Raw genomic sequence first — 22,653 nt, 5'->3', positions numbered from 1 at the left:
AACAATTTTTCTATGATTATATTGCATTGTTTCAAAGAAGAGAATTAGAACATTCATGGAATTGAAATTAAAAAGTTGGATTCACCTATTTCGCGATTTGTCTTTATTGTTGGAATACGAGGTCGATAGTGGTTGATTGGTGTTCACTATATACTGACTAGGAAAAAAACCGCCATATTGTTGTAAAATATGGAACTAGAAGAAGTTACTTGTATTGATATTGTTAACATTTTTTTAACTGACACGACAATGTGACCATACTGTACCTGATGGTAAGTGGAGTGGGGTCCAGTAGAAAGTCGACTGACGAGAGATGATTACCCTCGGCAGTCGACACAATTATGCCGATCTATTGGAATCGGGTACACAAGCTGATCCCGGAACGCGACACACTTGGACCACTATAGGGGGTATTATAACTTAAAAACGAAAAAGCGAAGCGCCATCGAAGCAGATTTTTATTTTACTGGTCAGGTAATAGCGAATGAAGCGTTTTACATCATGTACTAGCTTTATAAACAGATCAAGCGCGATTTCCTAGTGACACACTCAAAGCAAACCCACATCGATTAGCAAGTCAGAGGTTACTAACGATAACTCAGTTTAGCGCCAGTATTTTAAAGCTCGCGGACTGAAGTACTAGCGTTATGTGTCTAAAAATATTATTATTAACGTGCCTAATTTTAATACTCGTAAATGAAACTTGCGCAATCCGTAAACCTAATCGCAAGATGAAAAGGTCGAAAATGAAACGACACAGTGCTGAGGACGATGATCATAAAAGCAGTTTAGTGTTCGTGTTTGATACGACTGGGTCGATGCATGATGACTTGAAACAGTTGAGACAAGGCGCGGAGATGATATTGAGGACCGCGTTGGAACATAGTAATTTTATTGGCGATTTTGTGTTCGTTCCATTCCATGACCCAGGTATGTATTAACACAGGCCATGTGAGGGGGACTTTAAGCATAAGGCTAAATTTACCAAATGTCCAGCAAGCTTCAAGGTCAGAAGTCAACTTGCCGCGTTCTTTACAGGATACAAATAGCTTGCGGAAGTCGATTTCTGAAAATTACCTTGTTAATCTAAACGTCGCTTAACATTTACCTGAGTTTTTGTATGTGAATGTTCGTCAGTACGTAGAATTGACTACAAAAAATGTGCAAAAAATACTATTCTCCAAACAGTTACAGTGACAACCAGTAGCAACGATCGGGACTTTTACAACGCCGAACGTGTATAAGTTAGGTAGATAATGTAAGTTTGACTTCTCGGACAACCGATAACTTAATCCGCTCCGAGACCATGAAGGCTGCGAAGTCTTCGAAACGTCGCCTCGGGAAAAAAAAATATTAAAAAATTCGCTACAAAATCCGAAAATTAGTTTTTTATGTATGAAAAACATCTTGTATTTATATTGCTACGGTTACGCGTTGATGCAACGTTGATAATCATTTGTAAAGTAAATATTATATATCTCTTGTGTTTAGTTTGAAACAGTTATTTAATTTATTAGGACTCCGTATTGATGCAATGTCACCTTGTGTACAATCACACTTGTTTATTATGTAGGGTCATAGATATAAAATAACATAACGGACATTGTCCCTTTGCGTTCATTAGTCGTATTGATTAATGCACTTAAAAACAAATTATATTTCCACACATCAATAAACCATATTAAAATGGAATTCCCAATTTTAAGATATTTGAATTTGAAATGATATTACGTACGTATCCTTCTTATGTTTATGTTTTTTTTTTATATTAATACTTAGTCAGAAATAGCAATGCATTCTGATAAAATATGTAAGACATTAATTATGAATGATATTAAATAATATTAGTTGCTTACATAATAAATAATCAAATTATAATAAATGATAACCTTATGATAAAAAAATTACCAATGCAATTGCGCGTGTAGATAAAAATGAACGTATCAACTTTTGGCGGGAATCGTATCATCATGCTAACTTTAGGGGCTGGTACAAATATATCAAAAACCCGCATAATTCGTTAACAGTATCTTAAGACAAGATTTTATGTGAGCTAATTTTTTATCTTGAGTCTTAAGTTATAGTAAAGAGTTCCAATTTTTTTTTGAATTCTAGCACGGTAAAGTTTTTAATGCACCCGATGTTAAGCGAAGCCCACGAACAATTACCAGTAAGAGATGTTGTATTACGTTTTCTCTGTTTTAATCTCCAGGCTTCGGCCCTGCAACAGTAACTAAAGACAAGGCGGTGTTCAAATCTGCGCTGAACATAGTTCGCGTTTACGGCGGGGGAGACTGCCCCGAGATGTCACTGAGCGCTATACAGCTTGCGTTGAATGTCAGCCGTCCGCGGTCTTTTCTCTATGTCTTCACGGACGCTACTGCCATCGACCATAGACTAGTTAATAACGTGCTGGATGCGGTGCAAAGGAAGCAAAGTCAGGTTTGTATTATTATCAGTCTTAAGTACTTAAAAAAAATCGCAAAGCTATGCTTAGTTAAAACACAAATTTACTCGATCAGCTGTAAGTCAAAACCCGCCGTCTTGCCTTTTAATTAGGTTTAAATAGGAACCGATGATGTTTTTAACAGCTATTTAAGCATTTCTTAACCACCTCTTAACGCTAAAGAGGTAGTAATGTGAAAAAAAATATGTGTAAGTATAAATTTCTCTATAGCATACTTTTTCCCGAAATATCACGTCCTATTTCCTAAGTATTCTTAATTATAAACAGTATTTACAATAAGTTATGGACCCTATCGTTATTACAGTTAGTTAATTACGTTAAAGGTTAATAACATGAATTCATATTTGTCAACACCCCCTTGTTCAAAAAATTAATAATATGGGTAATGACGGCCCTGGTTACTAAAACTTTGGTTCATTGATTTTGTTTTACCCAGAGACCGATGTTACTTTTTCAGGTGGTTTTCGTTCTCACCGGCCACTGTAACGACTTAGAAAGGCCTTCGTACAAGGTGTATCATCAAATCGCCGCGGGTAGTTCCGGACAAGTATTCCATTTGAACAAAACTAATGTACACGAGGTATATATGATTTTAAATCATATCATTTACAATTATGTGAGAGTTTTATGTTTTGTTTAATATTTTCCAGGGCTTCAATATTAATTGTTAAGAATTTGAAAATTACTTTTTGCCTACTTTGCTTAAAGTTATGATTTAACGACATGTTTCAGGTGCTCAAATTTGTAAGGAATTCAGTAAAAGGTAGATCAGTTAACCTCGGATCTGCTGTTTTGCCAGCCGGACACAACTTTACACAAGCGGTCTGTATTTAATCACAATAAACTTTTCTTTGATTTCTGTTAGTTGGAAGCGCAATTATTGTTCTTATAATTTATAAATGAGATAAATAGAAGTTTTATTAGTTTAATAGCCACGTATCTACATATGTATTTTATGAAACAGTAAGTTTTTAGATTTGATCTCCAGCATTCAAAATGTGTGTTATAGATATAGAAATACGATCGATCGATCATGTTCTGACAAAATGTATGATTGCCTCGGTGGCTTAGTTGTATTTCATGTGCGGTACAAACATCGCTTGGGTTCGAATCTCGGGGCGGGCAAAGTGATAGTGGGTTTTTCTTCTCAGTATCAGCCCGGTGCCTAGAATTTGTCCCTAATATGCCAATAGGCGTGCCCTCTGTCGTATTATGGGACGAAACACATTTGGTTGTATCTCTCCCCACTCCTTCGGGAATAAAATCGTGACGTATGTGTATAGAAAAAGTGTGACCTACAATTGTAACTTGTACTATGTTATTGTACACTTTTACCTTCCGATATAATTTTCTGTCAATATTTTCTACCTAAGCTCGTTTATCAGTATAGTATTGTTTACCAGATCCCAGTGGACAGTTCTGTGGGCGAGGTGACAGTGTCTGTATCAGGCGCTAAGCCCAAGATAAAGGTGGTAAACCCGAGCGGAGAGGAGATCACGGGACCTCCCAAACTGATCACCACGTTGGATTTGTCAGAAATTATGGTAAGATCATAATCATGTCAAAACCTCAATCCTACTTTTTGTGCAGTTATCAGGTAAGCTGCAGAGTTGCTATATTTAGAGGTATGGCGTAAAAATAGGGTAACACATGTTTAATTTTGGACATTACTTAATATAACAAAAAATAAAAGGCAAATTAAGAAGACACATTAAGAATATTACTATCTACAATATTCTCCTATTATTATCCGCACCCATAGCTCGATGATGTCTTAATACGTCCAACTTTCTTTTAATATTTGACAGCTACCATTCCCAAGTAAAAGCATAAGGTTATTTTCTTTAAAATTTTGAAAATCTGTTTTTTGGTGTCTTAGAAGACGTAGTTTAAAAAATAGTCATATTGTGGTATTGGTTCTTATTGTGGTCTTCTTCCCAGGTATACCAATTTACTATTTTTCCGCAGGTTGTAAAAGTAATGCAACCAGAACCAGGTAACTGGAACATAACAGTCGGCAGCGAGAAGGACTACTCGGTGAAGGTGGCGGGACTGTCCAACCTGACGTTCGACCACGGGTTCTCTGTATCGCGGCCGGCGTCCATGGCCGAGACCAGCTACCGACCGCTTCAGGGTGGGTCGGAAACAAAATAAAACTTATCATCCTAGTACCAGTTCCACAACGGGTGACAAGGCTACTTGACAAATATGATCAAATATAATAGTTGGTCTAACATAAATGCTGATTTCATGAGACTTTCACCATTAGCAGTCTAATGGTGACAGTCTCATGGCGGTGGCCTTTGGGGAAGGCAAACTGGGCAACCGCCCGGAGCTTCGCGCTTACAGGGGCATCGCGTTGTGTCTTGAAGGATGTTCCTTTGCGATTTTACCGACGAAACTGTTAAAGCTTAATACAATTATAATTAGCGGATACCATTTATATGAATAAACTCGAACATTGTGAAACATTTCTTAAAGGGATGCAATCGCGATATGAGATTTGAATGAATGAATGATAACAAATTAAAGAAGGTTATTCACCCGGTGAGTAACGGCTTGGCTGTGCCTCCGATACTGAATAGTCCATGGGTGGCAAATGCTGCTTACCATCAGGCGGACCGCTTGCTCCTTTGTCTACTAATTTAATAAAAAAATACTTAAGTACATAAAAAAAACATTAGCGTTTTAAGAGCGTTTACGCATCCGCGCGCCGTATGTCTCAAAAACAGCACTTTTCGAAGGAGATAATATCCATCAAAACATTATTTTAAAAACATATGAATTAGTAATTATTATAGAAAATTTTGTTGTCTAAAAAGTTAGTAGAGAAAATTTTTAGATTTATTGAGTATTTGTAAATTGTTTAATGATTACTGAACAGAGGTTTTCAAATTTGCGCTTCGAACGTCTATTTCGAAGCTCAAAATATCTTAAACCACTAAGGAACATAACAATATGTTATTTTTATCTAACTAAAAAGATCCTGAAGAAAAAGTTAGTAGAGAAAAAATATCTTTTTATGTTTAATTCATGAGAAATAAAAATTCAAAGAATTCGAAAATATCAGAAATGTTGGTCAATTAAATGATGATTTTTATCACTATATCTTACTTAATTGAATATAATATTGGATTACTATAATAGAAGAACATCTCCTTAAAAACATACAATTTAAAAATTCTACAAAATTAGTTCTGTTATTTTTCTATAAATATTTTAAATACCACTATAAAACGCAACGCGCAAATCGTTTCAAATTAGTCCGCCTTGAGGCTTTCTAGAGAGAGGACGTATCGCTCGTCGCTCCGGCGAGACTCCAGTTGGACTTTGCTGTGCGTAGAAAAAATAGTCACGTGTATACAGTGATTGTCACATCTTAGTACTTTAGTAATAAATATTTTTTTCTTTAATGATTGACAATAATTTTAGTAGTTACTATAAATTATTATTATATTATTATGTTTCAGACACAATGGGAAGTAAAGCTATTTCTAGGCAAGAAAAGGAAACGTAACAACGCTGAAACTTCGGCTAAAGCAAAAGCTAAAAGATTGATGTACTAATGTTATAACATGCGTCTGTAGTATGGTTCTTGCTTTTTACTCATTAAACACTTGAGCATAGTTACTCGAAGGAAAAAATTGAACCTTAAGCTAAAACAATTAGCCCATTGAAATGTTACATGAGCTTTGTATTTTTAGAGGACCCAATTTTATTTTTAGAACATGTGTCGGGGGTCAATAGAAGCTTAATCTCAAGTTTGTGAGGGTCGCCCCCCTTGTCCCCTGGCCGCCATTATGGAAAAAGGGGTGAAAACACTTTTTTCGCGATATCAGAAACTATGCGTCTTACATAAATTTTGTAAAGTCATAATTTGTAGCAAATTGTTTTGCCTACAAATATGTTTATATAACTTTTTGCCCTAAATTAAAAATTAAAGAAGTTATAAGCAAAAATGTGAGAAAATGTTTATAAAAGTTTTCTTTTTTGGTCTATAAGTTTTTTTACATTTTACAAAAAATTACCTCAAACTAACTTGTAAATGATCTTTTGAGGAAAATTGTTCCCTATATTTTTTATTTCATTCATTTAAAACGCTGTTACAGCGCTCCAAAGTTTACCGGGTTCGTCAATGCTCATGAGAATCCGGTCGAAACAAAATGTTTAACTTATTTTTGATTTTTTATTGTAAATATATTATTACAATTTTTTTGTTAAATTCGTACAACTTTACTTATTTATTCCTAACTCTTTTCTTTGCCATAGAACTTACCAAATTTAACTTATCGAATGTTATGCAGGTAGAAAAGGTATGAGTTACCATTTGGGGATAAAGGAGAAAAACATATTTGCAGCAAAACAATTTGCTACAAATTATGGCTTTACAAAAATTTTGTAAGACGTATTGTTTCCGAGATATCGCGAAAAAGTGTTTTCACCCCTTTTCCAAGATGGCGGCCGGAGGACAAGGGTGGCGACCCCACAAACTTGAGGTTAAGCTTCTATTGACCCCCACACATGGCCCAAAAATAAAATTGTGTCCTCCAAGAAATGCAATATTCGGTCCTTAAATTGTAACATTTCAATGGACTAAACGCACATTTCAAAACTCGTTTTACGCCCGCGGGGTGCGCGGTTGTATGCGGTACCCGCTGTATTGGCGGCCAACTATTAGAATCGTGCGGGCCACGGTAGCACCAGCGCGCTCTGTGGTTAGTAGGTGGGCGACTGCAGTAGTCGGTAGGGGAGGGGTGGTTACAGAAATCTGACGCCATTTTCCTCCATCGTGATCGTTTCTGATATGATATATAGCAATACCTATTAAAAAAACTATCCAAAAAATATAACCAACTTCCGAAAAAAGAAGTCTTTTATTTCTCACTTTTTAGTTATACACCTAAAAATGTCATCTCATTACATACACCTTCTGACTCAAAATATAAATTCCAATATGTGATTTCTAATGACTTAACTTAAACTTTCAATACGCTAAATATTAAAAACTGCAGATCTATGGAGTAATTATGTGGTCCATTATAAACATCGTAGCACAGTAATTTTCCTGATTTATTGTCTGATTACGGAGTTCTGGTGCCTATCTTTCGGCTTCATGATGAGCTCCACTTTACTAAAGGGTACTTTCTAAATGCAAATGCATTTGCATTTAAAAGTGAAAAAACAATTTGTAAAATTGCCGTTAAAATTTGTTAAAAATGTTTATTTTTTTATAATTACAAAATGATACATATAAACTATTTCATGATGAATTCTTATATATTTAATAATAGAATTCTTCATTTATCATAAATTCATAAATCATAAGTTACATTCCAATTAGATAATTAAAGCGAAAAGATCAAAATTGGTTGGTCTGACTATAAAGATAGCCGACGCGCTAACTCTACGCACACAGCTACGCAACGGCTCTGTGTGAGTGAATTTTGCGAAGAATTACCTATAGTTGACTTCACGCGCGGCACGTAAACGCTCTTAACAATTTATTTGTTTAAAAATGAACACTGAGAACTAAAATAACAAAACCTTAACTAATTTACAAAAAGACAATTTGAATCAAATTAGCGAATAAATAAGCAAGATCATAAAAATATACCTATTGAAATGCAACGATTGTGAACGTCCGTCCGATCCTAAGCAAAATGCGAGCAAAAGTGTCCCGCCGACGCAGTGGTCCGCTGGCCAGCCGGTTCAGTTTCGCGCCCTTTTTTCTTTCCTTTTTTTTCGCACGACTGACCACCTCATTATTATTTTACGTATAACCTTTATCCGACAATTGTAATAACTTAATTTCCTCACAGATGCATATAACCACATGCTGATTACTTTATCGCCTCCGGAGAAGCAAGTTAACCTCGACTACGTGGAGGTGTTGGATTTAGAGGGGAAGACTTTGTTCGAGGTGCCGTTACACGAAGTCGACAAGAATAATAAGACGTATCTAGTGGACGCGTTCGTGCCGCCCAGCGGGTTCTTCTATATTGCGGTAAGTACAAAAATAGTAATTTGTCTTCGGGGGAAAATTTGTTAAAGAAAATCGGAAAAATATTATTGTTTTTGCATTGGTTTTATTATACATTATATTTTCTGCAACCGTATTAAAACGTTTTTTTTATTTTTATGTGTGGAATATCTCCCCATGCGCACTATCATTATTATATAAGTACAAAATAGTAAATAAAATTACGTGAATCAAGATATATTTTTATATTGTTATTTCAAAATATAATTTAAATTTCTTTCTATTGTATCTTATTTTATATTAATAATATTTACAATAATAATTATTGGTTTAAAAAATGATGTAATTAATAATAACAGGGACCCCAGACGTTTATCTTTTTTAATACATAAATTGTAATAATACTAGCCGTCTTTTAATGATTATAACATTTATTTATAAGTGTAAGTACAATAAGTAAATTGTCTATAGATTAATGTTTTCTAGATAAATGGTCACGATGAAGCAAACCAAGAATTGAGGCGTATAGGACCGACTGCTGTGCAAGCTAAATCTCCAGGTACAATTTACAAGGAACTTTGAAGGTTATGTTACTTACCCCCTTAGGTTCTTATAATTTTTAATTTTGCTTCTTACCTTATCCTAATTTATGTGAAACAGAACACTTTTCCATGTCAAGTGTTTAAAGGACTTTGTTTAATTTCTTCGATCGTTCGCTAAAAATACTAGCAATAAACTTTAGTGTTTTAACTTTTAACAAATTTATCTTTCTTTTGTTTTTTTTGTGTCAAACGGTTTGGGAGTGTGTTAAGAAAATTATAATACAAAAATGTATTTAATTATGTTCCAGATGTACCGTATCTAACTACACCACGTAAGGTAAGACTACAATCTGTACCTGGTATGTTAGAAAATATTAGTTAATAATGTCGTAAACATTATAATATTATTATTTGCTTGTGGTAGGATATATTTTATATCCGCCCGGATAGCGACCACCGTACACAAGGTGTTAAAACCCACCAAAGTGGCCCACGTAAGTGTGTCGCTTTACGGGATCAGCCTGTATATATCCGGTTCTATCAGGCCGTCATAATTGTGTCGACTGCCGACGGTCAATCGTCAGTCGACATTCTATTGGACCCCACTCCATCAGCATCAAGTGCAGTGAGGTCAATTTTCCGCGACAGTATAACAAATCTCACAGTCCTTGAATATACTAAATCATTAGATATCAATTAATGTAAATAGAATAATAAGAAAAATAGTTATTTGATTGGAAAACATTTGTTTTAATTGTGTAGTGTGTGTATTAAAGTCTATCGTGGACTGAACTTTGGAATTTTTCTTCTCTACTCTTCCTGGTTCTGAATTTACTCACACATTCCCCATACATTATTCAGATAAAAGCCCATTCACACTCGAACGTGATTCTGAAATGCAAAGTGGAAAGCCTCGTGCCCGTCACCGCCAAGTGGACAAAGGATGCCGTGAACATACAGCCGCAAGTGTCTAGCTTGTAAGTATTACATACAAAGGGTGTCGAAATCGCTTTTTCGTCGCAGTTGGGTAATTTGGTCGTAAATTATTTACGTAGAGTCGTTTGTTCCAACTGGATAAAAAATATTTATCAACTTAATATGTGATCCGACCCCGTTAATACACCAAGCAATAATTAAACCAATTTGTAAGCATGTAAAAAAACTTCCGATTTCCTCGATGGATCAATAAAACCAGTAATAGTGTATAATTACAGTCCGCGCGCGAGCTCCCAGAATCTTATGAAATTTTAACGTAACGAGTTAAGATAACATACATGAGCGCCGGGTGCAAGCAGGTGCACGTGCACCCCCCTCCCTCCAAATATAACTCGCTGAATAAATCTGCAACTATGGGAACTATCGACCAGGGAGGATCTATTTTTATGATAAAGCATTTTCAGAAACCTCTGTGTTTTGTTTTTGAAAAAAAAAAATAATGGTATCATATAGTGTAGTGCGTAGATGCAGATGCACCTCCCTAAAACTAATCTTGGCGGCACCCATGGTAATATCGACAAAATCAGTGCATAAACTCATTACGTCAATATTCCAGTAGATTTCTGGGAGTTCGTGAGCGGACTGTATGTGCAATATTGAAATATATTCCAGGCAGACCACGTCCGTCGTGTACGAGATCAGAGACATGTCGGAGGGAGGCGCCGGCACCTACACTTGCGTTGCAAAGAATGTTGCGGGTATCAGTACTGCGACTACTGAAGTCGTTTTACTCGGTAAATATAGATTTGTACTATTTTCTTACACAAAAAGACCTTGTATGCTCACAACTCCACTTTCACAAATGAACAAAGACTCGGTAAATGATTCAGAAACACGCTGGATGCTGTCCGCTTATGGCAGGTCCGCCTGGAAATCTGTAGGGGAGGACTATATTCAGCTCTGGACTTTTCGTGGCTGATAATGATACGACATAATACATTACAATTACCTATAACGTACCAAATTTGGACAAAAACTCCAAAGTTCAAAGTTTAAGTCTTCAAAGACATGAAGACTGGAAAGTACTAGTGAAAAGTAGATTTGAGCTTAAAATACCTCCTGAGTTCATTGTCTTGTCTCCCGTGGACAGTCAATATTTCCAACTCCTCCCTGTCTTTCTGTTTCATTAACTTTGTTGTGGGATAAAGAAAAATTAGTGTCCCCTGAGACTCGCCGAGCTTCACCGCTCGGTGTCATGAAATGTGTGACACTGCTGATCTCGGCTTACAGGAGTTTTAGAGGTAATGAGGGCGGGAAAGTCTCTAAGACTGAAAACTAAAGTCTTGGACCCGTCACGATTAAAAGTAAACGAAAAATGTAAAACTTAGTCATAGCAATTTGCATAACCATTATTTTGTAAACCTAATAAAACGATATTAGGGTAAGATGATCATATATCTATTATATTAAGACGATATTAGCGTAAGATGAACAAGCTATGTTCCAGTGGACCCGCCGCAGGTGACGATTCAACCTGTGAACAAAACGATGGAGATAGGAGAGGAGTTGCTGGTGACGTGCACCGTGTGGAGCGAAGTGTTGCCAAACAAGTTCCAGATATTCCTCAATGGAAACGAAACGGAACATGGTAAGACTTGGCTATGGTTTAATATCTTTTGAAAGATCTGTCTTGGTGTTTTAGACAAAATGACTCTCTTATTATTTATTGTTTATTGGAGGGAAACAAACATTAACATAACATACTACAGTACATAATCTAAGTTTATAGATTTAATAATATATAGTATCATTTGAAAAAAAAAACTTTGGCCATAGACAAAATGCCTTTTTTATTATTTTTTATTTATTGAAAAGAAACAAACACTAACATATACTTATGTACAGTACATAATCTAAGTTTACACATTTAATAATATATGCTATGTACAACACATAAGACAAAGCAACATTCAGAATTAGGGAAACAGAGACAGTACATAGATATTTAATTTTATAAGAATACGAGTTCAACAATTAATTAACCTTCCTACAACCTTAAATCATCATCTCTCGTCAGTCGACATCCTATATGAAACCTTACCATCAGGCGCAGTGGGGTTATCATTTTTTTTTTCTGTTACCGTTAACAATTGTGTTAAGGCATGTTGCTGAGTGCCAGTATTCTTGGATATAGCGTAATCTGACGTCGGAATACTTCCAACGATATTTTGTGACAATTAGCATAAATCTGACTATTTTACTAGGCTGCTAGACCACTCAATACTAAATACCGTTGTGGGGAAAAGTATGTTACTGACAAATAGGTGCTGACAAAGTAAGTATTAGTTCAACATTCATAAGGTTCAAGTTAATATTTTCACTTTTCAGCAACAGATGTCGAATCAAGCGCCGAGGGATCATTTGTTTACACCAAATTGATCCGCAACGTGACCGAGAAAGATGGCGGAGTTTACACCTGTGTCTCTACTAATAGAGGTTAGATTTCTTTATTCTATATAGGTAACTCAAATCGCCTATTTGGGAATTAAGAAAAACATAGATTAATATCATAATATTTTTCATTTGTTGAATTAAGATCGTATTTATATGTTTACATTTTAACATATTCATGATTTAAAATCTAATAAAATTTAAAATTTGTTACTTGATAATGATGAATGATAATTAATGGAAACAGCTATCATCGTCGACTCCGTCAAGTGATTTCAAGACGGACACGACCTTCAGTGATGAATACGATCAAGAAAAAGACTCGATAATACATGTAAAAGAAGAAGTTCTAAAGGCATTGCCTAATAAACAAAGCTCAAACTTACTTCGCGACCCTGTATTTGTAAAACATACGCCAATAACTGTCAAATTCCAACAGGTGGATCAGCGAACCAATCGACCCACATAATAATAAAACCGAAGCCAACAGCGCAAATATTGGGTCCACACACAATCACCAAACTGAACAACAGCGAGTTCCAACTAGTTTGCCGCGTAGAGAACGCCAACACAGTCCAATGGTTGGCACCAAACGGCACCATAGTTGGTGACCATCCAGTCAATGGAAGTACTAACGATGTATTAAACGTAGCGAATGTAACCTGTGATGGGTTTTGGAAATGTATCAGTATTAGAGGAGTTTTTAATGGTATATTAAAAGAATTTTTATCTAACTCCATGTCAAAATAATTTATTCCCCGCTCTTTTTCGATCGATCGTGAAAATAGACCAATCAGAGTAAAGTATTTTTGTCATGGTAATAAATTATTTGTATTGAAATTTCGGTTAAATTATATCAGTTTTAGTTAGTGTCTGTATACTAGAAAAACTTTTGCTTGCGATACCGCGTGTAATTACTTTCTAGGAAGAAATAACTTCCCATTCGTAAAAGAATATTCAAAACAGAAACAGCAATTTCAGTTCCTAGTCCAAACAAGAAAAATTCAAACTGACCAGTGTATCTTAAAATTGTTATTTTCTTATAACATTAAAACTCCATAAATGCTTTGTAGCTTCAGATGTTGTCGAAGTGAAAACTTTAATAAAACCCAAAGTGTCGATACAAGGGTCGAAGAACATAACAGTTCTGAACGGCACGCTACACCAGGTGGAGTGCGAAGTGATCGCGAAACCAACTCCGAGGATCGTATGGCATCGAGAGACTGAGAAATTTCTTAATAATACAGTAAGTGTTTATTATACCCAATATACTGATGCATGCAATCTTATTCTTTGGTTTGCTGGTGGTGGGATATATTTTATATCTGCCTGGATAGACCACCGTTCACAAGGTATTAAAACTCACTAGTGACTCACGTAAGTGTGTCGCGTTCCGTGATCAGCCTGTGTATATCCGGTTCCAATATGCCGGCATAATTATGTCGACTGCCGAGGGGTAATTATCTCTCGTCAGTCGACATGCTATTGGACCCTACTACACTTACCATCAGGTGCAGTAGAGTCACATAGACAGTTTTTCAAGCATACTACCGAAATGCTTTGGCCAAGTTTTTACGGCTTTAACACCTTTTTTTTTTTTTTCTTTTCGCGGAGAAAGTGCCTTATTACTACCGCCCAGCCTTCGTGGGGGGCGACTGAGCGGTTATGCTGGGGTAACCGTGCCTTACGGCCCGGCGTTGAGCCGCCCGGATTTGATGGTGACCTGCGGGCGACCGCCGGGCCGAGTCCCTAACCCTATATACAACTTAACCCATACACGGCCTACCAGCTAAAACTCCGCGGTGGCCCTCTTCGGCGCATTAGGGACGGCCGCGGGCTTCCTCTGACGTTGAAGTGTCTAGTCTGCCACCGCAGCCGCCCCTGCGCAGTGCCGCCTTGCAGCCCGTCTTCTATGGGGAGGGGCTCAGATGCCCCCGCGCACCGAAGGACGCCCTCGGCGTCTACGGCAGGGTGAGGCCAGCAGCACACTGCCGTCCATCCCGGGGGTCAACCGAAAGATGTGCAAAAATGCACAAAAATGCACTAGGGCGGACAGCCCCCAGCTGCCCGCCGACGACCCCCTTCGTGGCCCCTATTAGTCGACTCTTACGACAGGCAGGGGATACCGTGGTGGAATTCTCCAAACGCCCCCATTCCACAGGGCGGGAGACGACGGTCAGTCGTCCACCCGGCGCCTCCTACGTCTCCTCTGACGGCGGGAGGGATCCTTCCTCTCTCTATCCTCTCGGCACTCTCCTTCTGCGAGAGGACCACCTCGCAGAAGTGGGCCACCGCACGCCGGGCCTCCGGGCTGCCGACCATGGAAGCAACCACGGCCGGCAGCGAGAGATCTCCTCCGACGACTGAAACGAGAGCGCTGCGCTCATCGTCCCAGGCTGGGCAGGACTCCAATGTATGTTGGGCCGTATCCCGCGGTGTCAATCTAAATGTTGCCGCGCCGTGGCGCCTGTCTAGCCACTGTGCAAAGACAGGACGCACTGCCGTAACGGCCCGAAGCCCCGCTGACGGGGCCTCCAGCCTGAGACGCCACTCCTCCACGGCGGCTCGCCGTAAGGAGGCCCCTTTGGCCTCCACCTCCTTCAGGGCCGGACGCTGCCCGTTCCTGAACGCCTCCTCCCTCCAATGAAATGTGTCGGAGAGAGCTTTGGCGTTCAGATCCCAGGGCAGGAATCCGGCCAAAAGACAAGCCGCCTCGTACGAGATCGTGCGGTACGCCCGTATGGCCCGCTGCGCAATGACCCGCTGCGGGCCCTGCTGGAGACGGCTTTAACACCTGGGGGCCTCCTGGGTAATATCCAAGGAAATGTATCTCAAATATGTACCATAGATATAGATAAGCGGCGATACCCTAGTTGGGTGAGGAACGGACTGTCGAGACGAATGACCGCTAGTTCAAAACCGAAAGGCCTCCTTGAACACCTCCCTGACGTTTTTTAAAGATATGTGTGTATTTTTTGTGAATCATCGCTTGCTTTAACAGTGAAGGAAAACATCACGAGGAAACTTGTATATTATTATAGGAACGATAGATAAGACTAAGAAAGCGAGTACATATCCTTATTATTGCAGATAATTCCGCTAGAAAACAATTTGTATCGAAGTGTTCTGACATTAAACAGCAGTAAAGAGCAAGTGAACGGCACTTACTTCTGCTTTGGCGAGAACTCTGAGGGCATTGATCAAGACAGCATCGTTGTTAATGTCAGAAGGAGGATGATACTAGTGGAGGGATTTCGAGGTAAGTAATCTTTGTAAGTTAATCTTTACAAGTTTGTAGTTTAACTCCAAGAGTTAAGTCACAATTTTGCTTATACTAAGATTCTAAAGTAAATAATTCTGATAATAATAATAATGACAGTATCTTATTGGATGTATACAATCCCAAGCGAGAATACGAATCAATAACCTCCGTTTTCATAAATGATCGCTATCGCTCTTTCTCGATCGATCCTGAAAATGGACTAATCAGAATACAGTTTTTAGATATGCTAACAAATGATTAATCTTAATAAACCAATCAGTATTTATTCTTGCTTCGAAAAATAAATATTGGTGTTGTTTATTGAAGTCGACGGTATAATAATTAAGTATTGGAGTTTCTTTTATCGTATCTCATTTCATTTAAAGAGGGGCGTAGCTACCGTAGGGGGGAAGGGTCCACTCGGACCTCGACAAGTGCCTGTTTTTAGTTACCAGAGTTGTTACAACAATACCCAAAATATCGTGATCTTTTAAAATTCTTTCACTTAGGGGTATTTGCACCTTTTTTTTTTTTTTTTTTTTTTTTTGTTTTCGCGGAGAAAGTCCCTTATTACTACCGTTCAGTCTTCGCGGGGGGTGACTGAGCGGTTATGTTGGGGTAACCGTTGCCTTACGACCCGACAATTGAAGCAGCCCGGGACTCTCGGGCGGCGGTCGGGCCGAGTCCCTAACCAATGAACCTAACCTAAGTCCCTACGCAACGGCCTACCAACTAAAACTCCGCGTTGACCCTCTTCGGCGCATAAGGGACGACTGCGGTCTTCCCCGAGACAGCAGGTCCGAGTCTTCGTCCGCTGCCGCCCTGCGCGGTGCCGCCTTGCAGCCCGTCTCCTAAATGTAGGGGGGCGCCTAAGCCCCTCGCACCGAAGGACGCTCTCAGCGTCAACGGCAGCATGGGGTCAACGCCACACTGCCGTCCATCCCGGGGGTCAACCGAAAAATGTGCAAGAAATGCACAAAAATGCACTAGGGCGGACAGCCCCCTGCTGCCCGCCGACGACCCCCTTCGTGGCCCTATAAGTCGCCTCTTACGACAGGCAGGGTTCGCACCTAGCTCTTGCATACCTAACCACACCATTACGCTCTATTGTTCTTAATTTGTATTGTATAAAATCTCGTGTTCGTGTTCCAAATAAAAATCATTTTTTCAGACACTTCAGTAGAGTTATACTCGCAGATAGAGTTACAATGCATCATCGACTGTTACCCCCCCGCTACAGTACAATGGTATCACAACGGGACGGAAATATCCTCCACTAACGCGCACGTTTCCGACGATAACTTCACGCTGTACATAAAGAGGGTGGACTTTGATGATCTTGGTGACTACAGCTGTGAGGCAGAGAATGGGTTCGAGACTCTCGATGTGAATGGGACCTTACGTGTGCATGGATTAGGTAAGAAATAAAATGGTTATTTTTATTTAAGAAAGAAAATATTTTATGTATTGTTGGTTGGTAAAGAACACAACTTAGCTACTTATGATGTAGGGGAGGAAGAGAAGTACAATTTTTATAATAAGGTGGGGTACTTAGAAACGCAGACACTATATCACCCAGTGTGATTTTTTTTTTCGGAATGATTCAACCACATTTGGAAATATTTTTTGCATACAAAATTAAATATGCGTGTTTATTATTTGGACGTAGGACGGGGGGTTCTATTGGGTTTATTTTTATTAAATATCGGTTGTAAGTATTCAAATGACAATGAATATGCTAGTATGTAACATTATATTACAAAAAAAAAAATATGACTTAGCAAAACGAGCTAAGTGGAGTCAAACAAATTAATTCAATTGAAGAAGGAAAGGAGTATTAAAATGTTTTTTTGTTACTATGTTTTGTTAGATGTAATAATAATCTTATTAAATTGCAGAGTCTCCCGAGATATTGAAAGCTAAAACTGAACAAACTTCGCAAATGGGAAAGTCTACAAAAATCACGTGTAGGTGAGATTTTGACGTTTTGGATTGGGTATTCATTACTTGTACAGTTATTTAGCATTCTAATTTTATTTTTTTATTAAACACAATACTTGGACTACCTTGGCAGCGTATTTGTAATCAGAGACGAAACAAGCACCGCTTTGAGGTCCTGGATTCGAATTCCGGTCGGACACAGAGATATTGGGTTTTTCTTCTCATTATCGGCCCAAGGTCTGGGATTTGTTCCGATGACCTCACAATTGCAGTCGGGCTGTAAAAAAACCGAGACGGTCCACCTACAGTAACCTTCAAACAAACCTAATAGTGCTTGCATTTCGTTTGACGGCAGAGTCATATTCAGCAAGTGCAACCTTATAATAAACTTTGTCTAAAGGGTGTAATGTAATTAGACTTTACTTTTTCCATATATATTATAATTTTCTTTGCTTTACTTTATGTCTCTGATATGTCAGAGTCCGCTTGGGCAGGTACCACGACAATGTCTATTTCTACTCCCAAACAGCAGTGTGTAGTTACTATTGAGTTCCGGTTTGAAGAACATTGTAGCAGTGTAACTACTGCACATAAGATTTAACATAAGAAATAAAAAATGTTTCCCACAGAGTTCTCAAAGGCAATCCAGCACCGTTAATATCTTGGCAGTTTAGAAGCAAACTGTCCAAAGAGTTCTCATCACTGCCTCACAATGCAACTATGGATGTAGAAGACAACTTGCTGATACTGAACACTACGGATACTCACGAAGGCACATACCGATGCATCGCCAGCAACGTTATTGGACTCGACGAGTATGATGTGGATGTAGCTGTTCAGTGTAAGTGTTTTTGATAGGGATGTAGTTCGGTTTCAAAGTGGTATCGATGAACACCATGTCGATAAGGGTTGATGTTTTGTAGGAAGAAGTATAACAAGCGAATTAAAATTGACAGTTGTGTATAAAGTTGTCAAGTTGTCTCATTTTTATATTGTCAGGTTATCATTTATTTGGACTTTTAACGATTGAAAGTAGCCTTCAGTTGGTTAATGTTATTATTTTTTATTTTATTCAGATATTGAGCAGTCAATTTTCAAAGTTGATGAGTTATGAGTGATTATTGTTAGTCATATTTTATGAAGGTAGATTATGTAGACTAGAGTCATTCATATGAGCCTCTGAATAACCTTTGGGATAATAACAAGTAATCATTATATTTGTTCGTGTTCAGTTCAATAGATCGTAATTTAATGATTTTCAATCTTAACTCAATAGATTGAGTTCCTTTTCAATGTGTTCAATTCTACGAAAACCTTTAGCGACACAAAATACTTGCAGTCAACAGAACTGTTAAGTACTATTCCAAACCTATGTTCAAATAGATCCTCCGAAACTCTCTCCTGAAGAGGAAGGGACAAGTCATCGTGAGGTGAAGGAGGGTGAGAGGGTATCGTTCTCGTGCAAGGCCGAAGGCTCCCCCGCGCCGATCGCTGTGTGGACCAAAGACAACGAGCCCATAGTCTATTCCAAAAATGTGTAAGTATTAGTAGGATTATATTAGGCTCTGAGCGGGTTATTTGGAAATTTTATTGCGTTAAAGATTGTTGTAGTGTGTGTACTTAGTATATAAGTCATGTAATTTATAGTATGAGTGCAGTCAAATAAAGATCCTAAAAATAACAACATGTCTCAATAATATATCCATCCTTCCATTACATTGTAATTGATTTTCTTGCAATTAGTAAATTATAAAGTGATTGTTGGACCTTATTTAAATCCAGTTCTAAGACAGTAGTGTAGTGCACTAAGGGATAATCTAACTTCCTAGTAAGAATTTCCAGAGTAGGGTAGGTGACTATTTCTTTAAAAATAAATTTTAAAAAATATATTATGTCATCCATAATCTAAATCTGTAATCTAATTTAAACGTGACAATTTTTACTCAATAATTGCTAAGTTATTTTAAGTTAAAATTTTCCCAAACTGGAAGTAAATGTATAAAATGACAAATAAGCGATGAGCAAATCAATGATTTTGCGTGTCTGACTAATTTAGTATTTTTAACCGACTTCAAAAAAGGAGGATTATCAATTCGACGTGAATGTTTTATTTCGTATATATTTTTTATTTCATGCTACCCACAGACCAACATTTGTTTTGGTAATTTAGTCGTGAGTAACAACAAAATAACTTGTAACGGTCATTTGAATTATTTCCAGCCATTTATCTGGTGAGGAGTTGGTGATAGCGAACGCGTCGGTGTACGACATCGGTCGGTACACGTGCAGAGTGACCAACGCGCTGGGCTCCACCCGCAGGAGCTACACCTTGTATGTCTATGGTATAAGGTTCATCTTAATATCAGTGCGAATTTGTAAATTGACATTTGGATTCATTGGGGGTTAATTATTATAAGCTTACCACATAATATAGTAGAGTGGGTGGACCATAGACTGCTGTTCTTTGTGATTTTAATTTTCTTAGTATCGGTAGAATTAAAAATAAAAGTGTCTGCAGACTAAAAAAAAGTTAAGAGAGTAAATTACTTCTTGTATAAGGCTGTGGTGACAAAAAAACTGATGGCCCTCGTTGGCTTTAGTTTTTTTATACTCTTTTTTCTTTGAGTCATTTTTTCATACAAAGCCAAATGATATTTAAAATTGTGGGCTTAATGCTCTTCAATCAATATTAGGTTAATATATTATTGCAGTATCATAACAGAAAACAATCAGGATAACGTCTGGTAATCCGATTTACAGCCGTTTTCAAAAAACGACCCCAATCCCAATCTTCAATCCGAACCAATCAATATAATTCAGTCGTAAGCATGTCAAAAAAAACTTTCTTCTGATTGGTTGATTTATGAGATAGATCGAAAAATGTGATTGGGATAATTTATTAAAAATGGCGGTTGGCTGAATAATACCTTATTTTTCCATTCCTCACAAAAAAATAACCATCCATATCTCGTAGTGCCTCCAGAGATAGCACAGAAGGATACAGAAAAATCCCTAGACCTGTTGGAAGGCGAGCTGGTGGAGTTACCGTGTCCCGCCCGCGGGGAGCCGCGCCCGCGGGTGCAGTGGGAACACAACGGGGCTGGCGTTCAAGACGCCAGGAAGCTCGTCGACGAGTTTGGATTGAGGTATATTTCTATTTATTAGATTTTTATGGTTATGTATGTTTCTTGGGTATAATAATATCAGGCCTGTATTATATACTGTCCCACTGCTGGACACGGGCCTCCTCTACTACTGAGAGGGATTAGGCCTTAGTCCACCACGCTGTCCTAGTGCGGATTGGTAGACTTTACATTTAAAAAAAAAGCCCTCAAAATTCCTGTAGAGAAATTCTCAGGTACGTTTTGTCACGATGATTTCCTTTACCGTTAAAGCGATCGATAAATTCACAAGGAATACACACATATTTAAAAAAAAAATCAGAGATGTCCTTGGGTTTTGAACCTTCAGACATTCGTCTCCGCAGTCCGTTCCACACCAAACTAGGCTATCGCCGCTTTATTAGGGTATAAGAAATATTTTAATATTTTAGATTAAGTAGATTGCGGAAAATCGCATCCGTTTAAATATCTGCGTAGACTAGAAAACGGACAAGGGGAAAGTTATGTTTCTATGTTTTTGCGACTATATAATCTATAAATAATCATTTATATGTAGTATAATTTTGGTGAACATTTATATCAATGATTAATTAAGTATAGGTACCTACTCTAAGAAAAATATCTTCTAGATCTGAAAATATGGTTATGTTTTTAGGTTCGTTGCAAATTTGACTGACTTCGGGAACTATACGTGCTTCGTTAGTAATCCTTTCGGGAACACATCTGTCACCTACTCAGTTTATATCTGGGGTAAGAAAGATTTTATTAAAAAAGGCTCGCCTTTTGATTCATTTTCTTCCACCTCGGGAAAATCATATTAGAACATCCCATACAAAGTGCCCGACGTGGAATATGAACCATTGACCTCCGAGTCGACAGTCATATACAATCCAGACATAGTAAGGTGAAAATTTAAAAAAAAATTCGTCATTCATGATCATCAGCCCGTTGCAGCCCACTGTTGGAGATAGGCCTCTCCCAAAGTACGCCACAGAGCCCAGTCTGCTGCTTTATGCATCCAGTCACTGCCGCTCCTCTTGTGCAAGTCGTCCCGCCATATAGCCAGAGGGCAATTTTTTTATTGATTCCTTATGATTTCAAATATTATGGTTGAATATGACCAGCAGATTTTACCTGTTATTCAAAACTACTAAATTATTTCAGTACCACCACATATAGTGCCGCCAGTAGATGTGTTGAGAGATGTGTTAGTGAACGAGAACGTAACACTACAGTGTGATGTGGTGGGATTCCCGATACCTGACATTAAATGGGAGTTTCTAGGAACACGACTACTGGAAAACACGACCGATGTAAGGTATGCTAAAGTATTGCAGCTTTTATTATATCCACGCGTGAAGGAGGAAATGAGAGAAATGAATTTTAAATAAAAACAAAACACATATAGTCTGTTCAGAAGAGAACCGTCGTGGGATTAGAGGTCGCTACTGTGCTTAATTACCTTTTTTGTTTAGTTTCGGCATGTTTCTAGACCAAAAGCACTCGAAACATCACGTAAGATCATTGATCAAAGCAATATGACATGACATGAGTTTAACATTTACCAGATGACGGGGAAGGGTTGCCATGTAAAAATTGTAAGGTTAGTTCACTTTTCCGCCACGACAGTTCTCTTTCTGAACAGACTATATCAGTGGCGGAAGGTGAAATTTTGAAAAGGTAAGCCAGGACAAAAAAGGCGTTAGTTAACATATTAACCAATTTAGCAGAAATTAAAAACTAAGACGAACGTAAATAAAGCTAAAAGGGAAGCCGGTAGTCGGGTTGTATGGACACTTCGCCACTGACACATAACTCCTTTATCCTTTAATGGGTAAGCAGAGATGTAACTAACTCACCCATATTGCTTTTGTGTGTTCCGTCCCATCATGTGATAGGGGGCAAGTCTACCAAGATACCGGGATAAATTCCAGACTCCGGGCTGATACTGA

The 22,653-nt window shown here is 38.1% G+C and overlaps 1 protein-coding gene across 2 annotated transcripts in view; it reads left to right on the top strand.

The window, feature by feature from the left end:
* Positions 1-571: 571 nt before the first annotated feature.
* The window catches only part of LOC115447429 (hemicentin-1), a 44,589-nt gene continuing 22,507 nt past the window's right edge, over positions 572-22,653 (top strand). The window contains exons 1-24 of one of the 2 annotated variants that reach the window (XM_037436336.1): positions 572-930; positions 2,213-2,442; positions 2,925-3,047; positions 3,200-3,289; positions 3,871-4,011; positions 4,436-4,601; positions 8,287-8,471; positions 8,934-9,006; positions 9,298-9,326; positions 9,851-9,966; positions 10,598-10,719; positions 11,433-11,573; positions 12,314-12,421; positions 12,816-13,085; positions 13,450-13,622; positions 15,467-15,635; positions 16,810-17,055; positions 17,537-17,609; positions 18,209-18,420; positions 18,963-19,116; positions 19,800-19,921; positions 20,554-20,725; positions 21,357-21,451; positions 21,866-22,019. In XM_037436336.1, coding sequence (XP_037292233.1) covers positions 648-930; positions 2,213-2,442; positions 2,925-3,047; positions 3,200-3,289; positions 3,871-4,011; positions 4,436-4,601; positions 8,287-8,471; positions 8,934-9,006; positions 9,298-9,326; positions 9,851-9,966; positions 10,598-10,719; positions 11,433-11,573; positions 12,314-12,421; positions 12,816-13,085; positions 13,450-13,622; positions 15,467-15,635; positions 16,810-17,055; positions 17,537-17,609; positions 18,209-18,420; positions 18,963-19,116; positions 19,800-19,921; positions 20,554-20,725; positions 21,357-21,451; positions 21,866-22,019 — 3,647 coding nt within the window. In that variant the 5' untranslated portion in view covers positions 572-647. The remainder of the gene's footprint in view (positions 931-2,212; positions 2,443-2,924; positions 3,048-3,199; positions 3,290-3,870; positions 4,012-4,435; positions 4,602-8,286; positions 8,472-8,933; positions 9,007-9,297; positions 9,327-9,850; positions 9,967-10,597; positions 10,720-11,432; positions 11,574-12,313; positions 12,422-12,815; positions 13,086-13,449; positions 13,623-15,466; positions 15,636-16,809; positions 17,056-17,536; positions 17,610-18,208; positions 18,421-18,962; positions 19,117-19,799; positions 19,922-20,553; positions 20,726-21,356; positions 21,452-21,865; positions 22,020-22,653) is intronic. The other variant, XM_030174465.2, reaches the window with a different exon arrangement.

The sequence above is a fragment of the Manduca sexta genome, chromosome 7 (assembly GCF_014839805.1).
Source record: "Manduca sexta isolate Smith_Timp_Sample1 chromosome 7, JHU_Msex_v1.0, whole genome shotgun sequence".
Lineage (NCBI taxonomy): Eukaryota > Metazoa > Arthropoda > Insecta > Lepidoptera > Sphingidae > Manduca > Manduca sexta.
The sequence above is the reverse complement of the archived record's forward strand: the minus strand, read 5'-3'. Positions and strand labels throughout refer to the sequence as shown.